Source organism: Phacochoerus africanus, chromosome 10, assembly GCF_016906955.1.
Source record: "Phacochoerus africanus isolate WHEZ1 chromosome 10, ROS_Pafr_v1, whole genome shotgun sequence".
Classification (NCBI taxonomy): Eukaryota; Metazoa; Chordata; class Mammalia; order Artiodactyla; family Suidae; genus Phacochoerus; species Phacochoerus africanus.
Window position 1 is genome coordinate 48137215 of NC_062553.1, and position 12401 is coordinate 48149615.

Here is a 12401-nt window from a genome sequence, read left to right on the forward strand (position 1 = left end):
AAGCAACCTCCACCAGGCACCCATCCTGCATTCCAAGAGTGGAACTGGGGGTCTTTTCTGTTCCTTTTGCTGGGTCTCTGCAATGACCCCCAGGGCTAGGTGGTAACCTAGTTTCTACGTGATGGGCGAAGACGATTTACAGTCAGTCATTTAGAGTAATAGGTACTCAGATGGCTTAGTTGCTCCTGTCACCGTTATCCCCTGGCCTGGAGATGACACTGTGGTGAACGTCCTTGCCCCGCCTGCACCCCCACCCCGCCGCACACGGTCACCTGTGCTCTTGCCCCGTGTGCGCCGTGCTAATAACGCTTTCCATCATTTCTGATAAGCATGTGTGGCAGGCAATTACTTCCCCAGTGTTTGTAACGGCGGCGCTTGTCTTTCCTGCAGCGAGGAAGGAGGGCCGGTACCGGGAGCCCCCGCCCACCCCGCCGGGCTACGTGGGCATCCCCATCACCGACTTCCCCGAGGGCCACCCGCACCCGGCGCGGAAGCCCCCAGACTACACCGTGGCGCTGCAGCGCTCCAGGATGCTGGCGCGGCCGGCTGACCCTGCGGCGCCCCCCGCCCCGGGCAGCGCCAGGCCCGCCCCGCGGCCTCAGTGGCACCGGCCCGGCGACGGCGACCCGCGCCCTGGCCCCTGCCCGCCCCCGGGCCTCGCCGCCGAGGAGGACGGTACATGTGCTTCCCCGCGGCCCTGCCCCGCGTGCCCGCTTCCGCTGCAGTTGATCATCAGGCAGCGCTGCTTTCCAGCTCTAGATGTAGACAGTCTCAGGAATGCGCTTAGGGCGCCTGCTTTGCCTGCTTTCTCGTGGGGGGTGATGCGTCTCATTTCACTCTTTCGTAAATGGCTTGAGAAATACCCAGAGATTGCAGGCGGGTCCCTTGTGGTAGCGTGTGCATGCCTGGATTTCCTTCCTAATCCTCGTTTCCCAGCGGACATGTTGTGTTTGGACTTGTAGTGAGTCCAAAGGAAAGTCTGAGAAAGAAACCCCCTTCTCCAGAGCTTTCTTGCCTTCCCTGTGCATGCCTGGCTGGCCGTGCTGGGGTGAGGATCAGTGGGGAGACCGTGCTGCCCCCTCCACCCCTTTTTAAAAAATTTTGAGTTTAACATGTTTTATTCTGCAAATAATCATGATAGAAAAAAGCAAGCCACAATGAATGGAAATTACTTTTAATCCTGCCACTTGCAGATAATGACTATCTGCATTTTGTTATAAATCCTTCTAGATTTTTTTATGTGTATGCGAGTGTATGTTACTAAAAGTCACGTGCTGGAATTCCCTGGTAGCTCAGCAAGAATCCGGCCTGGTTGCTGCTGTGGCCTGGGTTCCATCTCTGGCTTGGGAACTTACGCACTCCATGGGTTTGCCGTCCCCCCCCCCCAAAAAAAAAATAAAAAATAAAAAAATGAATTTTGGAAACTGAAAAAAAGGAAAAAAAGACATTTTGTATTCTCTCTTGCATTTTTTATTGAACTGGGGACACGGTTGAAAAAGCAGTCACATGTTTTAAACTTTTTTCAATGAATTTACCATTAAAAATTTCCAATCAGTAAATATACAGTGTATTTTTATTGTATGTCTATACTGAAAGATGTGCATCATACGTACAACTTTTTTGCTAATCATTATGTAGAAAAAAGACGAAGATTTTAAGTGAATAGCTACAATAGTTACAGTATTTTTATTTAGCGCAGTAGTGCATGTATTCTGTCTAGGCATGAGGAAAGGACTGGCTTGCTCATTGATTCTTTTTCTTTCTCTCGTGGTTATGTTAGCAGAAGATGAACAGGTGTCTGCTGTTTGAGGCACAGGCTTCTCTGAACCTGGAGTCAGCCACCCGAAGGAGAGCACAAGAGGACGCCCCCTAGCGTTGGAGCCTGGGAACTCACACTCTGAGGATGGTGGACCAGTTTGCCTCCTTCCCTGCCTTAAAAGCAGCATGGGGCTTCTTCTCCCCTCTCCCTGTCCCCTTTGCATGTGAAATACTGTGAAGAAACCGCCCTGGCACTTTTCCGACTTTGTTGCTTGAATGCACAGCGCAGCAGTCTCCGAGCTCCCCGTTGCTGCTCCATCACACAGTACCATTCCAGACTCCAAGGTCATCGCCGAGATGATGCCCTCTGGCTGCATTTCTCCACGCCTGGAAGGGTTGTTGAAAACCTTCTTCCTAGATTTCCATCCAGTCCTAGCACTTGGTTTCATTGGCATCGTGAGAAAAGCTAGCCATTGAACTACTTGGGGCCTTTAACCCACCAAGGAAGACAAAGAAAAACAATGAAATCCTTGGAGTACAGTGCTCGTCCACTTGTTTACAATGTCCTCCTTTTTTTTTTTTTTTTTTAATGAGTTTAAAGATTGTGTTCAGAGAGTAAATGTTATATCCATTTAATGATTACAGTATTATTTTGAACCTTTTAAGTAGGGTTCCCAGCCTGGGTTTCTAAAAAACCAAATATGCCGGCCAGAGTGTGGGGAGGAGGGATGCCTGGCATGCAGCCCCTCTTCCTGTGTCCTTGGGGCCATGCGGTGTAGTGCCCGATCCTGGAAACATGAGACCTTAGCCAGTTACTTAGACACCAAGGCCCTCGTTCCCTCCGTCCCCTGGGGTGGGGCTCTTCCCTAAAACTGTTTGCACATGGCCGGGGGAGGGAACGAGAGCTCTTGTGTCCTGTGTCTGAGCCTTACGGAGTGCAGGACAGTGTCATTTGAGGGCGTGTCCCACTCCATCAAGTTGGACGGCAAACCCCACATGTCTTTAAATTATGTTCCTTTGATTTCTATTCACTTAGTTTTAGGGATTCTTTCATTTGTTTTTAAAGAGAAACGTTTATAACTGGATAGCGTTGCCGTGAAAGCAGCCCGGATGTTGGCGCTAGGGCCAGCTGTTGATACTGCTCTTTCAAGACAGCCTCCCTGTTTGGATCGGCACTAGGGAAGAAACAAGCCTTTAAGCTGAAAAAGATCAAAAAGATCCCAAACCTGGTGAGATACGCCAGCCTTTGCAAAGCGGGTGAGTCTGCAGAGACTGACCCATGAGTGGCTTTACGGACGCTGAGATAGAGAAGGTCTAAGTGTAGCAACCACCTGCTCACAGCTGCTATTAACCCCAGAAGGACTGAGATGACCCCTCCGCTCTATTTTTGTGTTGTTTTTGCACAGACTCCGGAAAAGTGAAGGCTGCCAATCCGAGTAGTACTCAAATGTGAGGAACTGCTGGTCTTGGATTTTTTTTCCATTAAATTCAGCTGATCATATTGATCAGTAGGTAAACGTAAATAGCTTCCAATTTTACAAGTCGAATTGCAGTGTTTTTTCACTGTATCAAAAAATGTCAGTGCTTTATTTAATAATTCTCTTCTGTATCATGGCATTTGTCTACTTGCTTATATATTACATTGTCAATGAGGCATTTGTAATTTTACATGTAATATGCATTCTTTGCCAGTTTTCTGATATAGGCTATGGACCTCATGTGCATATAGAAAGACAGAAATCTAGCTCAACACAGTTGCACAAATGTTATCTAAGCATTAAGTAATCGTAGAACATAGGACTGTAACCTCAGTTCGCTCTGTGACGTCAAGTGCAGAATGTACAATTAACTGGTGATTTCCTCATACTTTTGATACTACTTGTACCTGTATGTCTTTTAGAAAGACATTGGTGGAGTCTGTATCCCTTTTGTATTTTTAATACAATAATTGTACATATTGGTTATATTTTTGTTGAAAATGGTAGAAATGTACTATGTTTATGCTTCTACATCCAGTTTGTACAAGCTGGAAAATAAATAAATATAACAGACAGCCTTGTCTATATTATTAATGACTCGTGCATGCTTTTTCTCATCGAAATGCAAGAAAGCCCTTAGGGCTCACTGCAGAAGCAAGTCCTCAGGGTGCTGACAGATTGAGATGATTTAGCCTAAAAACCACCCCAAAAGCCTGTTCTTTTAGGTAGCTTGCTGCTGACTCAGAGAAAAAAAAACTGATATAATTCATGTTAACACCAAACAAACGAGGTCCAGAATTCATCATGTGTCTTGAGATTCAGTGAAAAATGATGATCTCTTTGTGTTTACATAGCATTTGTCTCTTCTCCAACCCTTTTCCAATAAAAATCTCTGTGAGACATCATCTTTTGATTCCCAGTACCCACACTGAGAAACAAGACCTTGGAGAATTTAAACCGACAGTCAAGAATGTGACCACCAAGTTAAGAGTACAGTCTAGCCAGTGAAGTTCTGAGTACATCAAATATCACTGCTCAAATATCACATGTGATAAGTCCGGCTAACACTTGGGTCTATAAGAAGGGCACTTATATTTTAGAAGGTAAATATTTCAGCAGCAGCCCACTTGAGCACTTTTTAAAATCAAGGGCCATTACTTATCTTCAAGCAGGTGTAAATGAAAGCCCTGTCTTAGAAGTTCCCATTGTGGCTTAGCAAGTTAAGAGCCTGACATAGTGTCCATGAGGATGTGGGTTCGATCCCTGACCTCACTCAGTGGGTTAAGTATCCTGCGTTGCTGCAAGCTTTGAAGTAGGTCACAGATGTGGCTTGGATCTGGCATTGCCGTGGCTGTGGTGTAGGCCTGCAGCTTCAGCTCTGATTCCACAGCTAACCTGGGAACTGACATATACCTCAGGAACGACTGTCCATCACCTGCTGGGAAGCCTCAGAAGGCAATGCAAGCACATGGAAACATGTGCACAAAGTGTGTGGAACTGTGGGGGGTCTAGAAAGACATCAGGAGTCCAGTCTTGATGCTAAAGGGAAGATGGCTGAACTATGGCTCTTTCTGGAGCGTTTGCACTGTCTTGGTGAGTACATTTTGAAAATCTGGCCATCAAAACAACTTGGAGAATTAAAACCCTTCGAGCAGCTTCAGCTCTGCCTTTTAAAAATGCAAGTGCTGTATGGATATATGATTTCTCACATGCTCCACCCATCATCTGCTCACCCTAACACCCTTCACTCAAGGAAACCCAAGCCAACAACCACCTGTGCTCTCACTGAACTTCCTCATTCAAAAAGCTTACTTTTCTCAAATGCGTTTGAAAGATATTCAGGATCTGATATTTTGAAGAATAACCTCTTCATCACTGTTGGCAGTCTGCTAAAAATACAGGAAAATGACAGGTCAGCCATGATGCCTATTCTGCCTTTTTATGTTTTAGGTTACCTTTAAGTAGCGTGGATTTGCCTCCACTCCAGGACTGTAAGAAGTGTGTGTCCATCACATGGGATCAATGGCACTGACAGAACTTACTCCGTGTCATATCAATTGCAGAATTTTGCCATGTTTTAGAAATGCAGAAAGCTCTTCCCCCAATCAAGAAGGCTAAACAGACTTGGTTGTGTTTTCATCCATAGAGATGAAAGTCCTCTAAATATTTTCCTCATCTGTAATCCATTCCCTCTTCTGGGAGGTGTAGAGTTGATGCTCATCTATTTAATATATTTTATCTCCAGGCCTCTGATAATAGCTCTTGAAATGTTCTTGAATGATTCAAGCTGCTGAGGAAGCATTTGTGTATCAACACACTTGGTAGGTCTGCATGCTAATGTATTTCTCAAGGAATTATCACATATATTTTTTAACAGTTTTGTATACTTTTATTTTTAAATTTACTTATTTGTTGATTTTGTCTTTTTAGGGCCACACCCACGGCATATGGAGGTTCCCAGGCTAGAGGTTAAATTGGAATTGTAGCTGTCAGCCTACAGCACAACCACAGCAATGCAGGGTCCTTAACCCACTGATGGAGGCCAGGGATCAAACCTGCATCCTAATGGTTACTATTCAGATTCATTTCTGCTGAGCCATGATGGGAATTCCACACTTATATTTGAACTGAAGGAAAAAGAGGAGACTCCTCCCTGATACCATGATACTGTTCTCCTTTAGAAATAGCTGCTAAGTGCAGTCAGTATGTGAGAGAAAGACAAATATTATGTGAGATCATTAATATGGGGAATCTAGTAAAAATGATACAAAAGAACTTACAAAACAGAAACACCCTCAAAGACTGAAACAAAACTTATGGTTCCCAAAGGGGAAACATGGGGAAGCATAAAACAGGAGGTTGTGATTTACAAATACACACCACTGTATACAAAATAGATCAGCAGCAAGGATCTACTCTATAGCACTGAGAACTCTACTCAGTACTGTGTAATAACCTATATGGGAAAAGAATTTGAAAAGGAATGGATATGTGTGAAAAAAAAATAGCTTAAATAGTAAAGGAAGTGCAGCTCTGAGGAGTCAAGTTGTGGATTTGAGAAGCCAATGATCTTGAAAATATTCACTAAGAATGAATATTGAAAGGGGCAGTAAAGGAATGAAAATCAGTAATGCAGACTGCAGCCCAGGGACCGAACCCTTCAGAAAGATCGAACAGTGACTGAGGATTTACCCAGCTGACGGGGGGAAAAAAAAAAAGATTGGAACTAAAAAATAGTTTGTCAATTGCACTTTTGTCAACATTCACATTTTAGCCAAGAACAAGGCAAGCACAATAAAATTCCTGCCTTGTTTGGAATAATACTTACTGCCTGGTTAGTTTTTACAATGCTGTGACTATGTAATAGGAACATTGCCTGCAAGGTTAAAGAGTCTTAGAAAGGCCATATTTTATGGGCAGTCAAGAAGGTCATAATGGGAAAAATTGTCCAAGCTTGGAATATAATATCTGAATTTAGAATCAAATGACCAATTTTTATAGAGGAGGGAAACTAGTGAAATAACTCAATCTAGGGTATACAACACCTCAAAAGTAAAAGCTTATTCCATTGTTTTTTCTGTAGTTTAATAAAATTTAGGAATTTTTAATAATATTAATACTGATCTGACACTGAGTAGCTGACAAACAGTGAGGTCTGATGGGGACCCCTGAAGTAGAGCTGTATCACAGTATTTGAGGTTTTCCTCAATTTATATGGACTGGCACCTTTTTTTCAAACAAGACTATAAAACTGATTTAGGATCAAGCCAGTGTCAAGTAGCATTAAGTATACACACAAACCTACTAGTGGTAATTTATTTTTTTAATTTTTTATTATAGTTGATTTACAATGTTCTGTCAATTTCTGCTGTATAGAAAAGTGATCCAGTTATACATGTATATACATGATTTTTTTTCATATCCTCCATCCATGTTCCATCACAAGTGATTAGATATAGTTCCCTGACCAGTGGTAGTTTAATGAGATAATTTCATTTGTGTGCACTTCCTACAGAACAGGCACCTTTCTTGATGCCAGGTATTTACAGATATTTCTAAAATTTAGAACCAAAATGCCTTCAAATTGAAGACCTCTTTTGGCTGAATGTCTCCTGCTTCTCAGGCCTGAGAGGGGAAAACTGAATGACCCCAGGAGGATAAATGATTCCTACCAAGCAGCTTTGACCACTGCTGGATCAAAGAAGATGCCTGGCCCAAGAGCTGCCAGCCCAAGCTTACCAGGAATCTGGAAAAAAAGGCCTCAAAGGAGCACTGTGAGCCACAGGGTAGGTAAACCCACTTGAACTCACCACATTCTTTCTGGGAAATTACTGTGTGAGGGCAAAAAGAGCAGAGGCTGTGCTCAGTCAGTATGCAGAAGCCAGGAGAGGAGAGAAATGATGAGAGAACGAAGAATGTGAATAAAAAGAGGCCCATGAGGTCAGGAACGAGATGGACCAACAGCAGGGGCATTCAGAACCAAGTGCAACAGACACCTGTTTCTCAGGGAGCAGCCAAATGCCAGGGTGCCATGGTACTGGAATAAATGTCCAGCCTCAGAGCCATTCCCTGCAGTAGCTGGGCTCAGTGAACTGTTCTTCCTGAAACCTGGAGGGAGAGCCATTCTTGGGGTTTTTTGTTTGTTTGTTTCTTTTGTTTGTTTGTTTTTGTCTTTTTAGGGCCATACCTGTGGCATATGGAAGTTCCCAGGCTAAAGGTTGAATCACAGCCACAGATGCTGGCCTACACCACAGCCACAGAAATGCCAGATCCAAGCCGAATCTGTGACCTACACCACAGCTTACAGCAACACTGGATTGTTTAACCCACTAAGGAAGGCCAGGAATCAAACCCATGTCTTCATGGATACCGGTCAGGTTCGCTACAGCTGAGCCATGATGGGAACTCCCATTCTTGTTTTTATGTATCTTTTCCCAGTAACCACTCTGTCTTCAGCTCCTAGAACAGTGCCTGGGATATTGTAAAGGTTTTAGTAAATGAGTATTTTATTAAGCACCATAAAGAGCCCAAATTAAACAGATAAACTGGACAATAAAAATCACCCAACAAGCATTTATTTTTTTATTTTATTTTTGTAGGGCTGCACCTGCGGCATATGGAAATTCCTAGGCCAGAGGTCAAATCAGGGCTGCAGCTGAGGTCTATGCCGCAGCCAAACAACACCAAATCTGACCTGCATCTTAGACCTACACTGAAACTTGTGGCAACACTGGAGGCTTAACCTACTTGAGCGAGGCCAGGGATTGAACCCATAGCTTCAGAGAGAGTGTCAAGTTCTTAACACATTCAGCCACAATGAGAACTCCTGTATTTATTTTTATTAATAAACTTACACTTCGGAAAATTTCTAGGTTCACAGCTAAAATTGAGTGGAAAGTACAGAGGGCCCATATGCACGCAGTCTCCCCATAAGCAGAGCTTCCCCAACTCCACACATCCTGCCCAGAGTGGTACCTATGTTACAATGGACAACCCAACATGGACCCATCATTATCAGTCAAAGTCTATAGTTTACATTTGGTATACTTTTGGTGTTGAACATTCTACAACATAAATTCATTGAAGGGCATCTATAACTACGCCATTACTGGTGAGTATTCACAAGTAAAATATCTTTCTGTATAGCACAGGGAACTAAATATATATATATGTATATATATATATATATATATATATATATAATCATGTGTGATGGAACATGATGGAAGATAATGTGAGAAAAAGAATGTATATATATGTATGACTGGGTCACTTTGCTGTACAGCAGAAATTTACAGGACATTGTAAATAAATTATAACAAAAAATTTCAAAAAAGAAGAAAAATAATTTGAGAATATTTCTTTTTTTTGGAGAATATTTCTTTATTGAGGTATATCAACAAATAAATGACTCTTGACAAGGCTAGCAAAGATTTAAGGTCCACTAAGAGGAGCCAGTGAGGCTGTTTAGGAGTTAAATTCTGCAGAAGTTCAGAAGAGTGACGGACAAAGACAGGCAGCCAGAGAAGAGTCTTTGGCTGCCCCTGAGGAGTCCAGGGAGGACAGGAGGGATGGAGGCATCATCGGGCATCAGGGAGCAGCCTAACCAGAGGAGCTTCAGGATTAGAAGACACTGAGAAATTAGTTGCAATGAGCAAGGGTGTCTGAGACTACGTGTGACAAAAATGTTTCACAGAGATGGAATGTGTTATTTAAGGGGCTCAATAAATGCTCCTGGAAAGAAAAAAGGAAGGAAAGAAAGGGGCAGAAGAAAGGGCCTGTGATGACACAATGGTCTGAAAGGAAGGTCCAAGTTGGCAGGATGTGGGGCTGAGCGAGAAGGGGGATCCCCGGCCCGGCCCGGGAAGCATGGAGGGAAAGGAGGGAAGAAAAAGTCCAAAAGGAATTAAAAAAAAAAATCAGTAGAACTTTATGTCCGAGGAGACATCAGAAATTAGTGAAAAAAATCAAGCCCCGTCAAAAAAAAAAAAGAGAGAGAGATTTATATTTCTAGTCTGTGTGCTTAAGGTAAAAGAAAAAACATTGAGGAGTTTCTGTTGTGGCTCATCAGTAACGAACCTGACTAGTATCCATGAGGATATGTGTTCGATCCCTGGTCTTGCTCAGTGGGTCGGGGATCCAGCATTGCCATGAGCTGTAGTGTAGGCTAGCAGTTGCAGTTCCAATTCAACCCCTAGCCGGGAAATTTTATATGCTGAAAGTGCAGCTCTAAAAAGAAAAAAAAGAAAAAAGAAGAAGAAGAGGCAATGATGACAAAGATAAGAGACATTGTAGGAAATGACACTAATTTTTTTTTTTTTTTTTTACTTTTTAAATACCTTTTTTATTTCAGGTCTCATCCATTTTTTAGCTAATCAAAAAATTTTTTAAATCACCGCACTGGGGCATATGGAAATTTCCTGGACTAGGGATTGAATCCTAGCTGCATCCTTTTAACCTATCGCATGGGGGATGGAACAACCAGAGCCACTGCCATTGGGTTCTTAACCCACTGCACCATAGTGGGAACTCTGATACTGATTTTTAAAACCAGGTCAAGTCTCCTTGTCCAGGGACTCAAAACTCCATATGGGGAGTTCCCATTGTGGTGCATCGGAAATGAATACAACTAGTATCCATGAGGATGCGGGTTCAATCCCTGGCCTCGCTCAGTGGATTAAGGATCTAGCATTGCTTCGAGCTGTGGTGTAGGTCACAGACATGGTTCAGATCCCAAGTTGCTGTGGCTGTGGTGTAGGCCAGCAACTGTAACTCTGATTCGACCCCTAGCTTGGGAAAACAAACAAACAAAAAGCTCCACCTGGCCCCCATTCCACCTCACCCATCTGCTGGGAGAGGGTCTGCATGTGCTGAGGAAGGGGGTTAACCCCATTTAAATAGTCATCAATGAGGCCCCATGGTTTATTCGCCGCATTTTCCAAAAACGTGTTCGATTCATTCTTTTATGTCACTGCCTGGGTTTTCAAATCACCACATCCAACCAAGCTATTTCTAGCCCTGTGTCCCCTATGGTTGCTCTTCAGTGATAGAATTTGTGTGATCTTGGATCAGCTGGGAAGGTTTTTATAGCACTTGAAAAGACCAAAAGCCTAGAATAGACAAAATAGCCAAGCAGAATGTGAATAAATAGAAAGGAAAGAGCCAGACAGGGATGTGAGTGGGGAAGGCTAAGCCACAGCCCCACACAATGAAAATTATAATTGTTTCCTAGTATGCAGAACTAGGCCCAGAAAAGAACATTTGCAATATGGCATTCCTGTCCTTCCTTCCTTCCTTCCTTCCTTCCTTCCTTCCTTCCTTCGTTTCTCTCTCTCTTTCTTTCCTCCTTCCCTTCCTCCCTTCTTTTTGCTTTTTTGGGCCACCTGTGGCATGTGGAAGTTCCCAGGCTAGTGGTCGAATTGGAGCTGTAGCTGCCAGCTTACACCACAGCCATAGCAACTTGGGAACTGAGCCACGTCTGCAACCTACACCAGAGTTCCCAGTAACACTGAATCCTTAATCCACTGAGCGAGGCCAGGGATTGGACCCAAATTCTCATGGATACTAGTTGGATTCATTTCTGCTGCACCACACCAGGAAATCCTAATGTGGCATTTCTAAGGTTCCCTTCAAAGAGGCACTCCCGGAGGAAAGAGGATGAAAGTGTGCTTATGGAAAGTCTTGACTTTGAGGTCCCTTCTCTGCACTTTCCTGATGAGGGGACAGACTGCTGACCCCGCCATCCATGAGCCATTGTCCTGCCTCCTGTCACCCAGGGGACGGGGGCAGCCTCGTTTGCTAGGATTCTTACCCCTTCAAGAATCCTGGGATCTGACTAAGTCTGCAGGATGCAAGTTTCTGAAAAAACAAACAAACAAACAAAGACGACCCCCCCAAAAAAAAGTAGCTTTGAAATGAACAGATGTCACTTTTTTGTTGTTGTTTTTACAATCCTCTTAACATTTTTCATGATACAAGCATTTGAATCCTGGAGATGAAGTGCTTGGTTTTTTTTGTTTTTTTTAATCTATGTGACCTTGGGAAAGAACCTGAATTTTGCTCCATCAGTTTCCCCATGTATGAAATGGATGAAATGATAATGTTTATCTCTAGGGTAAGAGCAAAACTAAAGTCAGATCTCACAATGGAAACATTTTCCATAGCTTGTGACACAGAACAGGTAGTCAGAAAATGTTAGCTGTTAGATTCTCTAAAACACCAGATATTTTCCCAAATAGTAGTTGCATATTAATAACCTAGATATTTTGCTGTAGTTGAAGTATGTTGTTAAGCCTAAGGTTTCATGCAATTAAGCAAAATGTTTATCATTTTAAGGGAATGCACGACTTCCCGTCGTGGCGCGGTGGAAACGAATCCGACTAGGAACCATGAGGTTTCGGGTTTGATCCCTGACCTTGCTCAGTGGGTTAAGGAGCAGGCGTTGCCGTGAGCTGTGGTGTAGTTTGCAGACGTAGCTCTGACCTGGCATTGCTGTGGCTGTGGCATAGGCTGATGGTTACAGCTCTGATTGGACCCCTAGACTGGGAACCTCCGTATGCCGTGGATGTGGTCCTAAAAAGATAAAAATAAAATAAGTGAATACAAATCAAAACCTTAATGAGATACAACCTCACACTCATTAGAATGGTTACTGTCAAAAGAATA

The 12401-nt window shown here is 43.3% G+C and overlaps 1 protein-coding gene across 1 annotated transcript in view; it reads left to right on the plus strand.

Moving 5' to 3' along the window:
• Positions 1–3811, plus strand: part of RAPGEF2 (Rap guanine nucleotide exchange factor 2) — a 257528-nt gene extending 253717 nt beyond the window's left edge. The window contains 2 exon segments of the mRNA XM_047799425.1: positions 391–675; positions 1781–3811. Coding sequence (XP_047655381.1) covers positions 391–675; positions 1781–1809 — 314 coding nt within the window. The 3' untranslated portion in view covers positions 1810–3811.
• Positions 3812–12401: the final 8590 nt, after the last annotated feature.